This window comes from Hakea prostrata, chromosome 7 (genome assembly GCF_041222555.1).
Source record: "Hakea prostrata isolate BN-2017 chromosome 7, UWA_Hpros_2, whole genome shotgun sequence".
Taxonomy (NCBI): domain Eukaryota; kingdom Viridiplantae; phylum Streptophyta; class Magnoliopsida; order Proteales; family Proteaceae; genus Hakea; species Hakea prostrata.
The window spans coordinates 488327-509180 of NC_142606.1; the positions used below are offsets into that span (position 1 = coordinate 488327).

Here is a 20854-nt window from a genome sequence, read left to right on the forward strand (position 1 = left end):
ATACTTCCGATGCTTCCATGGTTGAAGCAGAATTACAAAATTCAAAAATTGCAGTAGTACGGCCGAAGAGGGTTGTTTTAGTTGGAATCCCTAACATCAGCAATCTCTAAAACATTGGACCAAGAGGACGCAGAAGGAAGACAATTTCCATCGTGAGTAGGATTTTCAATACACTGACGAACACTCACACGATCAATGCCAAAGCAGGGAGTCAAGGAAGCACCAAAGGAGACAAGGTAGACTTCCCCTGTTAGGTATCGTTTTATTTTAAAATTAAAAAAATATATATTTAAGGAAGACAGACACTTGGGTATCACTAGACCTACTACCAAATAACATTATGACCACAAGAGGGCTGGTTCAATCGCAATCACTAATACCCCTTAGTTACATGGACACCTACTCCTAATGCTTCTTTTTTTGTGACTTTATTAGATCTTTATCTCTTCTCTTTTTGGGTTTTCTAAGTACTTTATTTTGAATGTTCCCTATCATGTATAAAGAAGCAATTGACCTTGTAACATTTTTACCCAGCAACACTGTCAAAATTCTAAACTTTGAAGGTGAATGATCCTAAGCCGCCTTCATTTGATCCACATATTATGTTTCGCAGCTTCTATTTCCACAAAAAGTGAAATTATAGAAGAGGAAGAAGGAAATTTACATACGAAACTGAAATCCTAACTCCTAAGACCTATTGAAAGTGGTGGGTTGCAGTAAAGGATACATTGGATCTAAACAAACTTTGTTTTGGGTTTTTTTTTTTGGTGAAAAAAGGCGTTTGATATTATAATAAAAGGAAATAGAAATTATAGTTACATACGATAATAAACTTTGTTTTGGTTTTGTAAATACAGTGGATCGGGACAGCCCTTGCAGCTCATGGATGCTAACGGACCTTGGAATGGGCCAAATTTCAAGCAGATATAAGGGCCCAATGGAACCCAAGTGGGCTTTCTGTCATATTTTTCAGTTAATAAGGCCCGTTGGACTTCTCTGCCTTTATCGAGCTAGAAAGGCTTTTTCGGTTTCTGGTTTTAGTCTTTTAGAACTGCACCTGGCTGACGTGCTGGGTGGTTTCACAATTATTACCCACATGGTATGAAAGTTGGCATGGGTCCCACAAATTCCAAAAAAAAGTATATACCCACACATCCACTTTAATTGACATTTTACTTTTGGAAGAAAAAAAAAAAAGATTGACATCTTACCTTACCTTACGTGTGTTCATGGCCAATAATTATTGTCCCTGACTCTAAGCCTTACAGGGCCAAGTCAGGCCCATTTCCACCATGATTGGCCATGTCTTTGGCTCAAATTGGCCTTATACTTCGCCTAACCTTGATTAGCCCTATACTTGGCCCAACCTTGATTAGCCCTATACTTGGCCCTATCTTTGGCCCTAGTCCTAATTGACCCTATACTTGGCTCTAGCCCTGATTAGTCTTATCCTTGTCCCTGTTCCTAATTTATTGAGATCAACCATTAGCGACAAAATTAGGACTAAGATTAAGTCCAAAATCAAGGCCAAAATTAGGGTCAGGCTCAGGGCAAAAAATCGGGGACAGCTCGGGACAAGCTTGGCGGGCCAAAGAGTAATCTCAAGCCCGCCATTGGCCCTAACCTGCCCTCAGGGCCAAAATCTTGAGCCCACACCCATTTGGACCCAAGGCGGGCTTAGGGCGGATCAGAGCCGTCAAGGCCAAACTTGCACCCCTAATTTGAATTATATCACTTCTCTGGACAAGAGCATTTATAGGTATTCGTTGGACCTGCCGTCAAGGCAAAATTTGCACCCTTAATTTGGATTATATCACTTCTCTGGACATGAGCATTTATAGGTATTAATTGGACCTGCCGTGCGACCCGAAACGACTTTCTTAAAAGCTTGTCATTTATGAGAGCAATTTTCAGATCAACTCTAATATAATCATACTAATGATCATAGAACTATTGTACAATTTTCCTTTTGAGCTTCAATTGAATACACCAAATCATATACTGTTTGGACGGTTCTATTTTAATGACGGATCATAAACCACATTTTAATAAGCTTAAAAGCCACATATTTACATTTCTATTAACGGTTTTCTTACATAAACTAGTAAGTAGCTGCACCAATTATACATTTGATTAAACAAAGCAAAAAGAAATGTAAGAAAAATAATACTAACAAAAGCAGAACTGTTTTATGGTGGTAGGTCAGCATCTCTCCATTTAGAGACAAAGACCATAAGCACTAGTTACTCATGCGTTATGCACTCTAGTCTGATTTCTTCTTTGGCTTCATGATGTCTTGGTTCATTCGGTCCACCAATTTCCACCTCTTTCTCTTTCTTTCTTCCCCACAGAAAGCCATAGAGACCTCCCACTAGCAATATAGCTCCACCAACACTGCCATTACAATTGGGTCTTAATCATATTCACAGGGATCATTTTATGCATTCAACAGAAAAGTTAAGCAACTTGGATGACGGAAATTTGTTCAAAAAGCTCAGCTTTTGGGCCATTCACCTGTTTTCTTTTTTGTTCAAAAACAAATATGTAATCCAACAAAACATAATTAGAGTTCAGTGGAAGTGTCAACCTTCCCCAGTGTAGCGTCTCTTTCCACATGAATGCTGAGAAGATAGCAGTTATAACCAGTGCTAGTGGAGTGAAGACAGCTATGAAGACAGGTCCTTTCTTCTCTATGCACCATACTTGCAACCAATATGTTATCCCAGTGACAATAATACCCTGTCATTTTAGTTGAAAACAAATAAAATCATCTTCTGAGAAAAAAAGAAAAAGAAAAAAGGAAAAAGAAGGTCTGCTTTTCTTTTTCCTGAACATGAAACAAATTCCCTTGAGAAAACGGCCTTAGCTCCTGAAAGGACTTAGATGTCTCTTACTTGATGCAACAGTAGAAGGCTGAAATGATGCTCTTGAGCTTAATTAGAACCATAAGCAGTGCCACATGATTGGGAAGAATGTTGGTTGGTGATAGGGAATATACTAAAACAGAAAATTCAAGGCCACTACAGGGCTAGCGAGCTAGCTTATGGTGTTTGAAGGGTGAAAAAAAATTTATTATAACATCCCTGGGTCTATTTGAGGCATTCCTTTAACCCCTCAGCAGATGCAAGTTCTTAAAAAAGGCATGACAGGAACCTGCTATTATTACAAGGTACTTCCCCAACCAATAGGTCCTAACAGACGAAAAAAAGCGATACCCAGTGCACAAAGCTCCCATGTTTAGCAGGGCCTGTGACATTCCACAGGGCCAGATTAAAAGCATCAACGCTGTTTTCAGAACATGAGCCCGTCACCAAGTGGTTAACTCAACAAAGCCCAGTGAGGTAATTGTGACTTTTCTGGCAGAGCACCAGATCACCAAATCACCAAGCTTCTATGTGGATCTATGGTGGAATTTCTTGATATAAATATCTTCAACATAATTGCCGTTTCCTCTATGTATGTATTATTTCTTCAGAGTATCTACTTAACAGGGGTTGAGAAACATACACAGTATGAGACCGAAACAAGGTGAACATTCCACCCAAGCTTCCATGAAGATGGATTTCTGTTTAGTGATATGGCGAGGATAGCTGATTGAATACAGCTAAAGGCACACTGAAGATTAGTAAGACGTAGTTTAGCTGGATATATCTTAAGAATGGACGCCTGCATGGGGAAGTAAAGCACATGTAAGAAGATGACTCCCGCGACATACAGCTATAGGGTATTAATCATAATAACTAGACAAGTATATGATTTTTCAAACCAAGCAATTGGCTGTACTTTACAGTGGTTTCCTTGATCATGTGATAATGATTACATGGGATCCAAGCCAATGCTTGGCCTTCATCCATATGTGTGTGTGTGTGTGTGAGAGAGAGAGAGAGAGAGAGAGAGAGAGAGAGAGAGAACCTGCAAAATAAGCCACAGTGACCAGGCTGTGTTAGCAAAAAGCATCATAAGAGAGCCTTTCACCCACTCCATCTTGTGACTAGTTTTGATAACAGATGCATGTGGAAACTCTTTGTGGACTGATGGATACCAATTCATAAAATTTATAGAGGGACCCTTGTACAAAGCAACTATTAAAGCCCCTGAAACACAAATAACAGTACCCAACACCTTAGCCACCCCATACTGATTTTTTAAGGATATGCTTTCCATCCTGAAATATTTAAGGAAAAGATACTTAGAACAATAAAACAAAATAGAAATTTTTTACTGATATAGCATTGGAAATGAATTCTGAAATGGTTATATTTATATTTACCTTGTTAAAACAGCCATAATAAAGGTTATAGCAGGGATGGTATTGGTGGTTGCCACAGCAAATGTTGCAGAGGTGTAGTTGAGTGCAACATAATATAGATTGAGGCTCAATGTAATCCTAAAATCCATAGAAACAATTTGAAGTCTTAAATTCTTGTTACAATTTCCTTGTAGGCAAGGAAGCTTTGAGATTATGTCAAACTCATGAAGTCAATGCTGCAACTTGTATCCACACTGATGAGTCATGAAAGCATAACAGAATTTCAGAGGCAAAGCCAACTTACCCAAATAAAGTAATCAAGAAGATCTTGCACAGTAGGATAACTGAGAGTGGAGGAGCATTCTTCCTAGACATTTGCGAGTGACAACAGGAAGAAATAATTCAATAAAACAAACACAAACAATGTCCTTGAGGACATATCTTGGACTATAATACACAGGACAAATGAAGTGGTAACTGTTTTGGGTACCTTTCCAGAAAGATAGCAAAAGGAGCCAGTGCAAGTGAAGCAAATGCTTGCCGATAAACTACAAAAACATAAGGGTTCATTCCTTGACCAATTGATGCCTTTGAGAACAAAGCCATGCCAACATACACAAACTGTATGGAAAGTACTGCAAGATAAGGCTTGTGGCTTTCCAAGAAAACAGAGTGACCAAGAAAATGCTTCATGTCGCAACAGTTGGATCTTTTGATGATGATTTGAACACCAGGAAGCTCTTCAATTTATAGTGATGGGAAACATCAACTGGACAGGAATATATTAGCTAAAGACAACCAAAATCTTTCAATGTTGGTTAGGGCCACATGTAGCCCAGGAAGTTCTAAACCACATTGACAGACAGAACTAAGCAAAACTCTTTTGTGCTCTGTGAGAGCGCTATGAAATACCAATTGACCTATGTATTTATTGTATTATGAATAGTATTACACAACCACCTAGCACTGATCATTTTCTCCAATGTGGGAAGGGCTGAGGTCTTGTGGGCTAATCAAAGGAGCACTAACTAGTGCTTCAATTGGTAGGAACCACTGGAAAATCTCTCTACCACCCTTTAAAGGAATGAAGACAAGGGTCCAATCACAATGACAACTTTCCTATTTGACATTCAACCCTATACATTAATTTTCGTAAATATTGAATGCAACAAATCTGGAAGCTTGACTTCAGACAGGATCCAGATACAATGGTTTTCCAGCTGAAAGGTTAAAAGTTTAGCTGTTTTTTTTTTATTTTTTTGGTTTGTATGAGAGCGTAGCACCCCCTTTAAAATGCTATTGAAAGCAAGTAGTTTAGGGCATAGTTATTAGATTGTGGAATGAACTAAACCATCTTCAGATAGGTAATCATTTAGGAAGCAAACAAAATTGTATATCAAGATGCCTAACAATAAATTTACTGAACCCAGTATCTGAAAAAGTAAGTTCTCTTTGTTGCCCAACATAAATATGTAACCTGTGCCATCACAAAATATACTCTGTTCAGCTGACCCTCTGAGAGGGACTGGCACTTATTCTCTGTCATTATTTTTGGAAATTAGCATGTGTTCTTCAAGTGGAAGAGTGCAAAGATAAAATGAAATGTTATTTTAGTGGTAACCCTACCATTTTTTATTAGACATGTTCATTCATATTTGGGTGCCAGCAATTTGGATCGATAAGCTGTAGATATCATGCACTTGCCTTAGCATATTCCCAAGCTCATGATCGTGACACTACAATACTGAGCGGGCGAATGAAAGATCATTATCAACAAAATCCAATTATCACAAGAACTACAGAATGATAAAAGGTTTATTAACTTCTATAAGCGTGAACTGTTCTATGTTATCTTCTAACTGTTGGATACCCATTTCCTGATCTTTATACATACTTAAAATCAATCTAAACGTGCATATATAGAAAAGCAACTGCCATTAGAGAAGATACAGTGCCCTTGTGGCAGACACCATCATATATTTAAACATGCACAATTATCCCTTAAAAGGCATTCAAGCCTTACCTGTGTTGGTTTCAAAGGCTTCAAGGTCTACTAGTCCTTGATATGAAAGAAATAGAAACTCTGACAGCTTGACTATATGATGCCCTTACTTTTCTAGAGTTATCAATTATGACAGGGTATAAAAATCATGCATCCGAAAATTTTCTCTCGAATTTCACAAAATACATGACGAATTAAACGAGATAATGATTATGGATAAAACTTTAGCTAAACATTTCAGTTAAAATTGCTCGCAGGTGCCTCTAAAGCAGAGACCAAGGGGGTTATTCTCAGCTGCGCCTGGCCCTCATGTATGGGGATTTCACACTCACCTGTTGTTCATGTGTATTTATGTAGGGTTTTTCACCTGTTAATATCTTCAGAATAAACCTTTCCTCCAGCAACCAAAAAAAGAACATTAAAAGAAATAAAAAGAATATATATAGCAAAAAGGTTCAGTATTTGAAGCTTTTAAGATTGAAGTTCGAATGCTTTTTTTCCCTCCTCTTTTTCTACTGAGGGTGTTACATTTTTAGCTCAGCATCATTAAGTATATGTATGGTTTTTTTCCTCCCACCATTCCCCAATCGGTTGGATTAGTCCTGTTGCTAGATACAAGTACACAGAAAAGAGATATAAAAAGGGGGGGGGGGGTCTGTTTGCAGCCACGTCTCCTTAACTTAACACAGTTCCGACATTTATCGATTCCTCTTTCCTTTTCTCTGGCAAAGAGAGAAAAACATTCTTTACGAGCACAAACATATGGCATAAGAGCAAATGCACATTCCTGGCCTTTTTTGGACAGACTAGATAGACTTGTGCTTTATATCCTTTCCATACTTCTGATATCCCCAGAAAGATGAAGCTAATTTGTAGAAATTGTGTAGTGGAAGACCATGGGTTTGATGACCAGGTAAAGGGAAAGCAATTACAGAAACTGAGGTAATATTGTGTTTGTTCAAGTAACAAACATCAATAGGGAAGATCAGGAACAGTTTTGCAGACAACCATACTATATTCACACTAGTTCGCATTGTTTAATGCACTTTGGCAATATGAGATAAAAAGTTCCACATCCAGACAACACCAAACACCCAAATTCAAACCAATGTTTTGGAACATTTGGCAGTGGGGTGGTAGCTTGGACATAATCTGCATCAAAGGTTTAGTACCCAAACGCTAGTTACCTAATATGAGGTTTACTTTTTCTTTTTTTTCCTGTCTCTTTCGGAGTACCCTTTCTTTTAACCTCATTGCAGATCGTGTGTGACCCGAGAATTGCCTCAAATTTTTTGTCTTATTGGCTATTCTTTTAAATTATGGTTCCTATGAGGCAATCCAGCCATTCTGGGATAACCGAAGTACTACATTCTCATGAAGAGCCAAGCTAAAGCACCGGTTACACAAAGGGCAAAGCGAGGGAGATATATAGATACAGTCATATAGAGCAAGGAAATAGAGGAAAAGCAGAAAATCAATAATGCACGATCAAAATTACATTATGTCCACTTAAAAGGTTGAAAACAAGAACAAGACACAAGAGAAGGGGAGGGAAACAAAAAGTAAAGAAATTAAAGAATCTACAATCAAGCTGAATGAATGAAGAAAAAAAAAGGAATAAAATAAATCAAACAAATGACACACCCCAATACTATATAAACAATAGAAATAAAACCTTTAAAACGATAATGACGATTGATGGGGATATCTCAAGTGACTACTTCCTGTGATCCATCTTTTGCTTGCATCCTTTCAATTTTCTAAAGCAACCAGGTGCAGGAGCAAATTATATAATTTTTTTAATTTGTCTGATGGCATCATCAATTATCTTACGCCTCTGTCACTTGAACATCCTTGGCAACAATTCCTTTCTCCTCTTCCGTTCTCTTCTCCTCCTCGGTCTCAGTTTTCTCCTGCTGAATATTAGTTGTTGCAGCGATGACTGTTTTTTCCTCTTCGATTGTCTCAGCCGCAGGGGCGACAGGAAGGGCGGATTTTTCCTCAGCGGCAGGGGCGACGGGAAGGGTGGATTTTTCCTCAGCGGCAGGGGCGACTGGAAGAGTGGATTTTTCCTCAGCGGCAGGGGCGACTGGAAGGGTGGATTTTTCCTCAGCGGCAGAGGCGACGGGCACGGCGGATTCCACTTCAGCCGCAGGCGTGGTAGCAGGCTCTTCAGCTTTAGCTTCCTTCGTGATGGCCTCGTCGGTGTTGGGTTCTTTTTGGATTGTTTCATCCTTTACCGATGATTCTTTCTCTTCCTCACCCTGCAATTTTAGGTAGGTAAATAAACGAATAGAAGACAAAAAGGGAGAAAATTCACCAGAGAATAACAAAACCTCTTCCAACATTCTGAAACCCAGAATTGATCTACTCTCATACTAATGGGTCGAGAAAGGATAGCCTTCCCAACGGGTACACGTTTTTTCTCAGAATTTTGGTAAGAACTTTTTTTTTTTAATGGAAACTTTTTGTAAGAACGAAAATCCTTTGCCCCTCTTTTTAAAATAAAGATCAGTCGAAATTGTTTTTATGAAAAAACAAATTTAATGATTAATTGAACTACATCTTGTCATCTTATTGTGTTTTATTAGTTTTCTTTTTTATATAATCAAGTTAGATAAGATTTCATGACACCAAATTTTTTTTTTCTCATAACCAAAATCTTGACTGACCAAATGCAGAACCTTGATTAGTGATCGTGAATTCGTGATCATAATGCTAAAAAGTCATATATAAAGAAAAAATTAACATGAACAATGATATTCTTCAAAATATGCAATTAACATGAACAATGTAAAGTAAATAAATAATTTCCATTAATACACTCTACATTAAAAAGAATTCAAAATGAACAATGTAAAGTAAATAAATAATTTCCATTAATACACTCTACATAAAAAAGAATTCAAAATTCAAATGAGACTGATTGAAAATAAGTTTGGACAAGATTAAATCAAATCAAATTAGCACGAGATAGATATTTGTTTGTGAATCTAACAATTCCCATCAAAATATTTTAGGCCCTAAGTTTAGAATATTGAACTTACTTCAATTAATTCAGGACCATCATCATCATCAATCTTGCACCCAAGTCTCTATCGAGTCCGAATTACCTCCTCATTTGAAGAGTAGCGTATTTATCATATGACGTTTTTTTTTTTTTTTTGGTAAAAAGTTTCATTAAGAATGAGCAAAGACCGAGGTTAAAGGAATCAATCAATGAGTAGATGGAGGCCAAACTGTCAAGCCCTTAATCGACAGAGCCTTCTTAATTAGGACATGAACAATTACATTGCAAGACAAAGTGAACCTACAATCTAGGAATAAAAGTGAACCACATGACACTTTTATACATACAATGGATGTAAAACTTATGTCTGAAATGTTGATAAAATAATTAATAAATGGGACCTATGTAAGAAAGTATCCAATGTTCTATTCATGTTTTTTTCACTCAAGACTTTTTCAACATCTAGTTTTTTGGTAAGAAGATTTTTTCAACATCAGGAGCTGGCAGCTCTACGATTCTACCACGTGCGACTGATCATGTATCCAACTAACCAGCATGTCACTACCCTGGGCCTAGTGCGTTAAAAATAAAAACAAAGAGAAGAACAGAACCTTCTGCACCGTTCGATAGATTAATCGAACGGATAGAAATTCAAGGTCCCACCATTTGTTGACCAAACAAATATTAACTGACAAATTACAGCTAATGGACCTTCGGAGCCTGCGTACGTGCTAGGATAATGATGTTGAGCTGGGAGACAGTGATCATATTACTCTCTTAATAGTTTTATAATTTTAATAATTTTCTCTGCAAATTGAAATCTCCTGTGATTTTGGACCGAAAAATCACAGGAGATTTAGGTTTGTTTTGCAGAGAAGTGTTTTGAATTTTGATAGAGACAACAGGAAATGGAAATCCGTGGATTAAGTAATTGCAGAAGTGAAAGATTACCTCCTTAAACAAGTTTCCAAGAGAGCGAGGCTTGTCTGTGGTGTCGTCCGGCTTCACGGCATCATCGGCAACTTCTGCCTTATCAATCACCCTCTCCTCGACTTGGATCTCCGCTCCTTCATCCTGGCCGGCTAATTTCTCTTCTTCGCCGACGACGGCAACTTCCTTAGCTTCGGTGTCCTCCTTGACAGGCTCCGGTGCCGGTACCGGTGCCGGTGCTAATTCTTCTTCTCCCGTCTTCGGCTTAGTCGCACATCCTCCCATTGATACGCTGTTATTATCTCCTCTGCAAATTAACACAAAATCTCCACAGCAAAGATAGAAAGATCGAGCGAGCTTAATTACAAAAATATGTCTCTCTCGTCTCCGATCTGCGATCAAGAGAGAGAGATCGTGAAAACAAATATTGAAGAGAAGAAAGTAATCAGAGAGAGAGGACGTCGTAAATGGGGTTGAGAGAGAGAATTTATGGGAGGAGAGGAGTTTATAAAAAGAGCGATTTCGGCGTTCTGTCGTTGGCGACAAATGTTCCACAGCCCTTGAAATTTTTTAGAAAGCCAGCCAGACACAATGACGACATAACCAGCGCCAGGTCACCCCGGCCTGTACTTTTCTAAAATTGTATTATATTTTTAATCTCTAATAAAATTTCTCGTCATCAATGATCATCTAACATTAAAAACTGAAAATAGAAGCACCACTCGGTTCCAACTTCCAATAACCAGGATTAGATCCGATTCCGAATTTCGGAAACCCTAGAGGGTTTTTTATTTTTAATTTTTTACAGAACTTCTTATTATTAATATGGAAATATTGAAGACGTGACGAGCGACGAAATTTTCGGGAATCATTTTAGTTGATCAACGTGGAATATTTTAATTTATGCCGTCGTATTTTTCTTAAACTCTTTTGTTGGGCCCACAGGCCACGAAGAGAAATTGGAGAAAATCAAGACAGAGAGAGAGAGGGAGAGAGAGTTTGGGGAATGGAGATCCTGTTCAGTTACTTGGGTTGAGATCCACGCCGCAGCTTTTCATCATTGGAAAATGGGCTGGCTGGCGGCCAATTAGAGAAAGGCTGGAGGAACCTGTGTCATCGAAGATCATCCAATATACTTATATACGAATTGTATGAAATGGAAAATGACGTCGGATTTTTATTTGGAGCAATCGCTAGCTGCTGCTGACGGTTCTGATGGTAACATGTCATCACAATATGATCTAACGATTGAAAATCAAACAGTTGTAAATAAAATATTTATATTTATATTTACATTTAAGATTTAAATTTTTATAAATTTACAAAACAAGTTATTCGATTTACCAATCCTAATTCTCATTTTCCAATGATCACGATCTAGGGTTTCATCGAGCTCGATCAAATGCGAATTGGATGGATTAGACTTGCAATAGAAAATATGGATATCACTACATAAATCATAACCAAAACCAATTGCAAAAACCGCTCTCAAAGCTGCAGATTCGGGAGTCAAAATACTCCCATCCATGGCCATTTTTCACTCCCCAACCAGAAAGACAAGTTTTATGTTCTAGAAATAAAGCTGTGAGAATTTAAGAGGAATTGGAGTTTTCAAGTGTGAGGTGATGAGCTGTTCAACTGAAACTAAAGAAGAGTATAAGAAGAAGAAGAAGAAGGCCATGGAAAGGTGTGGCCCCGTGTGGGGATTGAAAGAGGGAAAGCTATCAGAAATGCCCCTACTACTCAGGGGCGCAAGGACGCTGCATCACGGCGGTCGATGACGAAGTGCTGCTCTTGCGGCCGAGTGGTAGAGGAGCGACAAACAACCCCATGATCTCTTCTTTCTATGAGTCCAAGATTCTCCTCTCTGCCTTGTCACTTCTGACCTCGCTGCCGTTGTTATACATTTCCAACCCACTAGCTTCATTACTACTTTCTCCATATGGTCTCTTGAATCCAGCCCTCTCTTTGCTCTCTCTCTTCTCTCTCCTTTTCCGGTCACCTTGCTGAACCAGAGTGAGCCTCGACTCGTCTTCCTCCTTGAGTTCTTCTGAACAGGGTCATGTTGTCGTTGTTGACTTTGTGCTTATCTTGATCATTGAGAAATGGGGGTTTAGGATTGGTAAATCGAAGGACTTGTTTTGTAAATTTATAAAAACTTAAATATTGAATGTAAAAATCCAATAAAGTCCAGGGTTCAGAGACTGCTGCCACCTTATCGATTTCATAACATTTCATTTACCCAAAAAAAAATTGTGGGGCCTAACTTATTAGTTTGGACCAATTTTGGTTAGATTAAATTCGTCTGACCGGTTTGATACGAAATGATTTGATTATTTCATTGGATTGGGTTATGGATTCTTCTGGTTCTATTTTTTGGCGCACCCAAACTTGCGAATTAGAGTAAGAGTGTCACTCCTTCTTTTTTCCCTTCTTCCTCTCGTTATTAACCAGTCATAGAAGTTGGGGGCCCACAGCCCGTGGAGATGGAGGAAGGTGTGGTAAGGGTGGACATCAGTTCAATTCATGCATTCTTTAGATTTAATGTCTCTAAGTAGGAGGTTGCCACCACTTTGCTATAATTCAAGCCACGTAAGAGCATTAATCTATCATGTGCCCTTTATTAAAATTGATGTCAAATCACTTATATCCTATCGAACCATATTGGATATTGTACTATATTGGTATGACATAATTGTGCTATTTAATGGTATAGTAATGATATGAACAAAATAACAGATTTGAACTATATGGCACCAACACAATACTTGTTTTGCAGCGAATAAACATGATACAATAGTAGTATGACATACTTGCATGTCATTTAATATTATTTGTGATAATGAGATAAGGTAAAATTATTCAATATTGTAGCAAATTGACACCCTTTAAGTGTCAACAATTAATCTCTCATAGCCACTCACTGATATCACCATTGCTAGTGGTAACCCGTCTCTCATATCTGAATTTTGCGATCCCAATAGTAACCTTCATTCACAAAAACTTGATAACTCACCTTGGTCAATCTAATCAAGGCGAGTCGTAGGGTTTTCTTGGAAGAGTAAATAGCTATAAGTAAATTATAAAACAAAAAGAAAAACAGGATAAATCAAAGAATATATATATATATATTTTTTTTGAGTAGAACAAGGGAAAAAAAATCACATATCAATAAAGTTTAAATTATAAGTTCGAACAAGAAGAAGGACACAATAAGTCGGGACTTCTTATTTTTCAAACACAAAATTGCTCAAATTTGAAATGTTGGTTTTTGTTTTCAGGGTAGTTACTGTCTTATAAATATAGGGCTTCATCCCTAGCCCTAAGTTTATCATGACTAGGTTAAAAACTCTCAACATCTACTCGTTTGACTAATTTAGATGTTTACTGTTTAACTTCAAAAAAATATTTACCAACTTAGCTGACTCACAACCCTCCTTTTTCCAAATATGCTTCGAATCATTCTGAATTGAAATGCATTGATAGGCAAAATAACAGACTTACAAAATTGCTTCTATAACCATCTAATAGTTGGCTCACAATAACAATAACCAAAACCTCTTAGTAAAGAGGTTAAATTTTCTTTCTCTGATGATATATAGGATAATTTCTTCTCTAAGGGCTTGGACTCGACCCATTTCTTAGGCAGGATAACCTTGTCTATTGCATGTTTGACATTTGGTCAATTTCTATTCTCTTGGTTCGGATCAAATCTTGTGTTTTCATGCATTTATCTTTTGTATTTCTTTACTTTCTTATTTGTGTCTGTATTTTCTTTCAAGTTCATAAATGAAGCTTTTCAGTTTCGTACAAAAAAATAAAATAATAATAATATTCCCCTCTCACAGTATGTATAAAATCACTTATTTCCAGAGGGAAAAAAAATGCAGTTTTTTTTTTTTTTGACTTCATTGGGCACTGCTTACTGGGCTTTTTCTAAGAATGATGGATTTTGATTCTCTAAGAAAGCCCAGGCCCCTATTATAATAAAAAGGGCCAAAAGGATATTCGATTTAGGTTTGGGCTATAAGGTTAAGCTAACGTGCACTCTTCCGCTCTTCATGTTTCATGGAGACGGGGAGAGAGAGAGAGAGCTTCATGATTCAGGCCTTCCCTTCAGTGGCAGGTGAAGGAAGAGAGAGAGAGAAGAGAAGTTTAATTAATGGCTACTCTTTGAAATAACATTTCCCCCAAACACAAGATTCCGTGTTGCGGAACACCGAGCAGAGGCGCAAAACCCGCAGGAGAAAGCTAAATTAGAGGGCTGATGCGGCTTCCTTTTATCCCTTTGATTTCAAGCAAAATCAGTTCTTACTTTCTCGCACAAGAAAAAAATCTGTTCTTTCCCTTTCATTTTTGGATTTTTTTGGGGGTGATTTTGGAGGAGATATGCAAGTACCCAGATGGAGAAACATCTTGGTTCTCAGGAATTCCTTCTCGCAGACTTACTATTCCGCTTCGTATCATTCCACTCCTGTATCTCACGAGAAGTGGAAAAATAAATGGTCCTGGGTGAGTTTTCTCTTCTCTGGTTTTCCCCCAACTTTGTGTTCACATTTGTTTTGTTGAGTGCTTGGAGTACCATAACTTTGTCAATCAGGAAGTTCGTTTTGGTGTAAGTTTGTATTATTAGTTAAATAGATGCCGAAATAGCGGAATTTGTAGTGTCGAAAAAATAGGGATATCAGAAAGCCTCCATCTGTATTCGATGAATGACCGCTGAGCCTTTTCTCACATACCGTATTCAACCGGCGATGTTAGACAAGTCTTTCTTCATTTTTAGAGCATGAATCGGAACTACAAGAAAGCTTTCTTTATCTTTATGGATAACCAATCCATTTTCAAATATAGTTGGAAAACTACCCCCAAGAAATGGGTACATAAAATGTTGAATACAATTCAATCAGCTAGTGTGAAGCCTAAAGCATATATTCGCAAGCATCTCCTCTGCCAAGCTTAGTACATGAGAGGCCTTTTAGATATTGATCTTCACTATAATTAGCTTAAATTTTCTTTCATCATCTAGATATTTGAATTCAATCATTGGATGCTGCTACTTGAACCTTGTTCTGATATTTCTATTTCTCTTAGTATAACATCCCTATGCGTGCCAACTTTGATGTTCTTTATTAGTCTTACTGTTTCAATGTGAATTAAAAGATAGAAATGTTTGTGCAGGATGGAGGGGATGGAGGAAGAGGACAGCAACCTTCTAAGGTATATAGTGGATCCCTTTAAGATTGCTGTACTAAATAGTAGCAACATGAATTATGTGTATGCGAGGTTGATTTACTTAGTGTTTCATTGCCGAAACTGCTCCTTATGTGTTTCATATGATTGTTTTCTTCGCCCAATTTTCCTTTTTCTTTATTTTGTACTTTATTAGAAATCATTTAAGAATAAGAGTACATAAGAACAGGGAAACTGTATTCTTTAAATGGTATCGTAATAATTAACCTTGGAATTCTGGAACTCAGGAATTGAATAAAAGTGAGTGGTTTATTCTCTATCAACTTCTCTGTTCTCTATGTGTTAAGCTGTAAAATATAGTTGAACGTTACATTCCATCCAACTTATGTTGCTGTAAGGTATCAGCTTTGAACTCTCTCTTAGACTGACTACCAAAACTACCGACGCAATAAACTTGGTCTCCTCAGAAAAGCTGACCTGCACTCATGAAATCCTTGACGTATCTTTAAAATAGGTTACTCTAATTTCTGAGCCCTAGAGAGCAACTATGTGATGATACCCATTTTAGCCTTTTCAACCTTCTGAAATGGAGTTCTGAAAGTGCAGTGAAGAACATTGTCAATCATTTGATCCTAGTCGTCTTGCGTGGAAGGAGCCAGATGACGGAGACTTTACTTGACGTCTTGACCCATCTGTTGTCTGCTAATCTAATCCCAATGTCTTTGATCCTGACAAGCTTGGATAGGACTATATCTCTGTCTTTTGTTTGGAATCTAATCCATATAAACATCCATCATTCATTGATAACTATCCGTGAGAAACAAACATCTGTCTGTCTGTAACCAACATAAAAGGTCTCCTCAATCTTGTTGCCACTGAATTTGTTGCCCAGAGTACTGCCTCTTACTTTCGCATGCCTGCAGATTAACAATGAAGCCTATGGGACTGGGCTTGTGGGATGGTTTTGATGCTTGCTATAACTTAGCCAGTTATTTGAAGGAAACCCAACAACTGATGAACCTAGCGTGCTTTGTCCATAAAATCTCAGCTATCTGATTGTCTCAGAGATATTGCTCCTTGAGTTTCTCCCAGATCCCTTCTGTTCTTCTGGAAACCATTGCCACAAAATTTTCTTATAGTCTTTCATAGATTTTGAAAGTATAGCTAGTAATAGGTCCTACACTTCATTTAGATCTCTTTAGAAACCTGCTTCCTGTTGTTTCACAGAAAGAAAGGTAATCCACTTCATCTGGATCTTTTCCTTTCTTCCAGTTTCATAAACTTGTTTCTTTTGGTCCTCCATCTGGTTTTAATGGTTTGTTTTTGTGTATAATTTTATTCTCTGTACACAATAGTGGAGGCTTGATCAGTTTTTATCCATTTCATAAAAAATTGTAAAAGGTCAATTCCTCGGAGTAAATGTTAAATGCCGAACTAAATTCTGTATCTGCAGATATTGAGGAGACCCATATGTTCTGTCAGCAGTTTCAACTGCTAAAACCTTGTTTTGCAGAGCAAGTCCACATTGTGTCCACATGATGATTTGACCAATACCAAGTTCTGAGAAATTACTAATTGATTAGAGAACCCAGTTGATATTTTTGACTTTGAAGGAGGTAAATTGTGTCTATGGAAAAATTAGCAGTTGGACTCGGTAGACATTTTCAACTTTGAAGGACAAAGATAACAGTTTTCTATCGTGACAGTTTCTGAAGATTGAACTGATAAGAAGGTCCTGAAATGGAATTAAAATTTTTCTAAATTTGAGGCAGCTGAAATTCTACACTCCCAAGTTTGGTAGACGTTAATTCCTCTACAATGTTGGAAGTTAAGAGCAGTCTCCAAATGTGTAGGCTCCCTTCCAGTTTCCTGGTTTAACTTCTTTCCCTGAGAAATCCCCTTCTCTCTCTCTCTCTCTCCCCCCTAACTAAATTTTGGATTGAATTTGAGGATTTATTGTCTATGAGATCTTGGTTGCGGAGATTGAAGCAATCATTTAGATGGCAGCATGATGGTCTCTTCCTCTTTGTTTCGGACTACCATACCTATTTTATGATTACAGTAAGGGGGGAAAGCAGAAGTAAATTGAAGCTGCTGAGTGCTTTCCGTTGATTCCTCTGCTGACAGGACCCAAGTTGTTAATTTGGATATTGCTCAATATATTGGTGGCTTTGGTCACGAGGAAAGATACTTCAGTTAGATTTGTTTCACCAACTACAAGCTGTACAAGAATATCTAACCGCATAGGACTCTGTGTTGGAGAAGGTGCTTGTATTTAAGCCTCTTCAGCCACTGTTATCTCTAGCACACGCCAGATGACTGTCTCCTGGAGCTGTGAGAGAAATGAGATGCTGCACCTTCCTTGTTGGATTATGTTTTACTGTAAAAAAAGAAAACTGTGTGTGTTTCCTTTGGCTTTGTTTTACAACCCTGAAAAGGAATCCTGGAGAGCTCCCAAGCTTACATGGGAAAATAAGCAGTATCTACTTTTTTATGTGCATTAGCATGAATGTTCATTTTTAGATGTTAATATATTAGACCAATTGTGCTTGTAACTACTTTGATTACAAAAAGTGATCACAGCCTCTTAAATTCATCATCACCACTCTACCTTGTAGATTGGTTGAGTTTATTTTCATAGCTTTGTTGCGGGTTGATATAGTGCTACTGTGGAAAGAGTGAGGTTTATGATGTTATTTATGGGAGCTTACAACCTCTGATTCAACCAATCAGTTTCCTGCCCCTTAAAAGTGAGAGAAGGGTAGTAATTTTATTTTTAAGTCTATATTCATCTATTTCTTTTGCCCCATTTAATATAATTATCTTCTTTTCACCTTTAATGAATTTTCATATGCTAAAGTTCATAAAATGCTGAATTCAGAATTATATCAGATATGCAACACGTCAAAAGCGTGCAGATACTAAGAGAGCACTGAAGGATCTTCTCTACCAGAGTGGGTCTTCCAAACTGTCATTTGAGGTAAAGTTTTCCGAGGACCTCATTGAAATCTGATAGATTTAATGACCCGAAAGTACCCTGTGCCCCCTGCAATTTCCTTGAAACAAAGGTTTTTTTTCTTTGTTCATAATTTCCTTCCTGTAGTTAAGATGTGAGATTTTTCTCTAGGATGTATGGGGAGTCACCAAACCAAGTAGCTTGGAGAATGAAGAAATAGATGACTCGCATGGTGATGGCAAAGCAAAGAAATCTTCTTCAAAAGCTAATTCTCGCCGTTCACGTGCTAGAAAAGGCAATAGAAGCAAGCGTAGGTTTCTCTCCATCAGATTTATTCTTTCTTCCTACCACCATATCTGGTTTGCTTTAACCTTTAATCTTTCTGTCTGGAGGGATAAATTTGGATTTGAGAATGTTCCACTATTAAAGTGTAGTTTGAGAACCTCCCAAGATCTCATTAATTTCTCCTTTTTATTCTAAGACAGGATCTACCGTGACTTAATATCTTGGATACATTGTAATTTTGTTGTAACTTGTACTTTTATTCTTCCCACTGAAGTCTGGCTTTAATTTCAAGGACATAAGGGTGCACGAACTCAGTTTTTTGGATCACTGAACTGGCCATTGAAACGGAGTGCGTGAACCATGCTATAAATGGAAAGGTTTAACACTTTAAGATTGCATCTAAATTAGGTTATTTTTCCCCTAAAATGTAAGGCCAAGTGACATGATCTCGGAGTGTTTGAATTGTTATCTTCCCCGCTCGGAAGGTTGAATAATCACCAGAAATGATTGATAATATCATATATCATGGCTAGGCACTTCTATGGGTTAGGCAGCCTTAAGGTTACATAACTTACAAGCATTTCTGGCACTGTTCTGATTGCAGAACAACTTGGACTGGATCACATGAAAAGTGAAAAATTGTAAACTTCGTTGCCTTGCACCTTCTGATAAATTCATGTTACATTTCACTCCTTACAGGTCAAATGAGACGGGATAGCTTCTTTGACGAGTTAAATGAGCATCCAGAGACGATGTTTCAGGCTACATTTGGGAGCAGATGTTTTACCTGGTCTTTTAGGTCATGGGAAGAATCCCATTTCCGTAGTTCTACAACAGGATTCGAGTGGAGAGACGGCTCAAACGAGACAAAAAATAGGAGGGAAGAGCGGGAGTCTTCTAGTGACACTGACTATGATCACGAGTCTTGTGCTGTTGGTTCATCTGCTGATAGAAAAATACTTGGGTTGCCGCCTAGAGGCCCTTTAAAGATTGAAGATGTCAAAAGCGCGTAAGTTTGTTACTTTTTATGTGGCACAAACTCATTCTCAGAAAAAGAATAATAATAATAATAATAATGAAATAAAACTCATATTTAGTTTGTTCTTTGCAGCTTCCATGCTTCAGCTTTAAAGTGGCATCCTGATAAGCATCAAGGCCCCTTGCAGGTCAGTTTTTCTGCCTTCACAACTTATTGCAATTCATTGATTTTTTAGGTGACCACTTGTGAGATTCCAGTGTCTTTAGGGTATATGCCGAGTAGACACCCTTATTCATCTGGTAGTGTACACGATCCTCCTGCCTGTGCTGTCTAATTGATGGGAATAATAATCTGTTTTTTTAAATCAATCTCAGCCAGACGACCAATTTGAGTTTTTGTTGTTATAGGAATAGATTGCCCGACTAATTTATCGATCAGTTAGTTAAAGATCATATGTTTAGTCTCATTTTGGGGCCACGAGGATGGCTTTAGTGGTTTTTAAAAGCAGGTCAGTAGGATCCAGTCTTGGTAAGACTTTGTTCCCCAATGAGCCTTTTCCCCTTTAACAGAGTTAAGCATTGGGTCGGGTAAGGTTCACTAATCCTTGCACATAGGGGAGGCTGCTTGTTAGAAGATGGCTAGTTTGTATCTTGTAGGATCCGTTAGAATAGCAACCAGAATTGTTCACCAAGGAGATTCTTTCGGATTGATCCTTTCTTTTTATTCCTGATGTTGATCTTTCTGTGATTCATAAATAGAAATCGTTCTTGATAATGCTTGCTTTGATGTGCTTTGAGGAGCAGGCGAAAGCAGAAGAAAAATTTAAACTTTGTCTTGATGCATACAAGTCCTTGTGCACTGCACTTGCAGCTTAAGTGGCTTACAGTTGAGCTTGCTGGCTAAGTGGACCAACTCACATTTAGCTTTCCTTCACAACGGGGCTTCTTCGCTGAGGCTGAGAAATGGTGAATCATTCTTTTCTTTTCGTTTCCTGATAAAAAAAGGAAGCTTCTAATTTTCGCTTGCAAATTCCTTCCCATTCTCATAGTATGTGTCAGAGCCTTGTGTTTTATTTATCCAGCGGCCCCTTCTGTTGTGGGCTTATTTATTGGAAGGCAACCACTGGTGTCATCTCCAAGCTTAGTCAAATTTTAGATTTGATTGTAGAAGAAATCCAAACTTTTCTTTTATTACAATAAAAATAAACGTGGTTAATTATGGATCTGTGCACAAAAGTCAAAATCATGAATGAC

General features: G+C 37.8%; 3 protein-coding genes across 4 annotated transcripts; 1 reads left to right on the plus strand and 2 right to left on the minus strand.

The window, feature by feature from the left end:
* Nucleotides 1-2059: 2059 nt before the first annotated feature.
* On the minus strand, nucleotides 2060-4942 carry LOC149008747 (WAT1-related protein At1g43650-like). The gene is made up of 7 exons (XM_089163317.1): nucleotides 4740-4942; nucleotides 4554-4616; nucleotides 4271-4387; nucleotides 3913-4165; nucleotides 3508-3666; nucleotides 2588-2739; nucleotides 2060-2394 (listed from the first exon to the last, which is right to left on the minus strand). Exons 1-7 carry the CDS (start codon nucleotides 4940-4942, stop codon nucleotides 2244-2246), a joined length of 1098 nt encoding a protein of 365 aa, XP_089019443.1. The 3' UTR covers nucleotides 2060-2243.
* A 2765-nt stretch (nucleotides 4943-7707) lies between these two features.
* On the minus strand, nucleotides 7708-10738 carry LOC149008748 (uncharacterized). The gene is made up of 2 exons (XM_089164402.1): nucleotides 10213-10738; nucleotides 7708-8515 (listed from the first exon to the last, which is right to left on the minus strand). Exons 1-2 carry the CDS (start codon nucleotides 10474-10476, stop codon nucleotides 8081-8083), a joined length of 699 nt encoding a protein of 232 aa, XP_089020528.1. The 5' UTR covers nucleotides 10477-10738; the 3' UTR covers nucleotides 7708-8080.
* Nucleotides 10739-14261: 3523 nt separating this feature from the next.
* On the plus strand, nucleotides 14262-20822 carry LOC149008749 (Chaperone DnaJ-domain superfamily protein). 2 transcript variants are annotated; one of them, XM_089161963.1, is made up of 7 exons: nucleotides 14262-14703; nucleotides 15370-15408; nucleotides 18274-18361; nucleotides 18509-18647; nucleotides 19322-19631; nucleotides 19734-19788; nucleotides 20405-20822. In XM_089161963.1, the coding sequence occupies exons 1-7, from the start codon at nucleotides 14459-14461 to the stop codon at nucleotides 20474-20476; spliced, it is 948 nt and encodes a 315-aa protein (XP_089018089.1). In that variant the 5' UTR covers nucleotides 14262-14458; the 3' UTR covers nucleotides 20477-20822. The 2 variants fall into 2 exon arrangements, with proteins under 2 accessions (XP_089018089.1, XP_089018090.1); XM_089161964.1 differs by having other exon boundaries at nucleotides 14480-14703; nucleotides 18263-18361; nucleotides 20405-20816.
* Nucleotides 20823-20854: the final 32 nt, after the last annotated feature.

Excerpts from the sequence above, each read along its gene's own strand:
- LOC149008749 (XM_089161963.1), top strand. The coding sequence starts at position 14,459 with ATGCGGCTTCCTTTTATCCCTTTGATTTCAAGCAAAATCAGTTCTTAC. Across the intron at positions 14,704-15,369 it reads GGAAAAATAAATGGTCCTGG|GATGGAGGGGATGGAGGAAG; the intron begins GTGAGTTTTCTC and ends ATGTTTGTGCAG. Across the intron at positions 15,409-18,273 it reads GAGGACAGCAACCTTCTAAG|ATATGCAACACGTCAAAAGC; the intron begins GTATATAGTGGA and ends GAATTATATCAG.
- LOC149008748 (XM_089164402.1), bottom strand. The coding sequence starts at position 10,476 with ATGGGAGGATGTGCGACTAAGCCGAAGACGGGAGAAGAAGAATTAGCA. Across the intron at positions 8,516-10,212 it reads TTGGAAACTTGTTTAAGGAG|GGTGAGGAAGAGAAAGAATC; the intron begins GTAATCTTTCAC and ends CTAAAATTGCAG.
- LOC149008747 (XM_089163317.1), bottom strand. The coding sequence starts at position 4,942 with ATGAAGCATTTTCTTGGTCACTCTGTTTTCTTGGAAAGCCACAAGCCT. Across the intron at positions 4,166-4,270 it reads ATTATGGCTGTTTTAACAAG|GATGGAAAGCATATCCTTAA; the intron begins GTAAATATAAAT and ends TAAATATTTCAG. Across the intron at positions 3,667-3,912 it reads CACTGTGGCTTATTTTGCAG|GCGTCCATTCTTAAGATATA; the intron begins GTTCTCTCTCTC and ends TTCCCCATGCAG.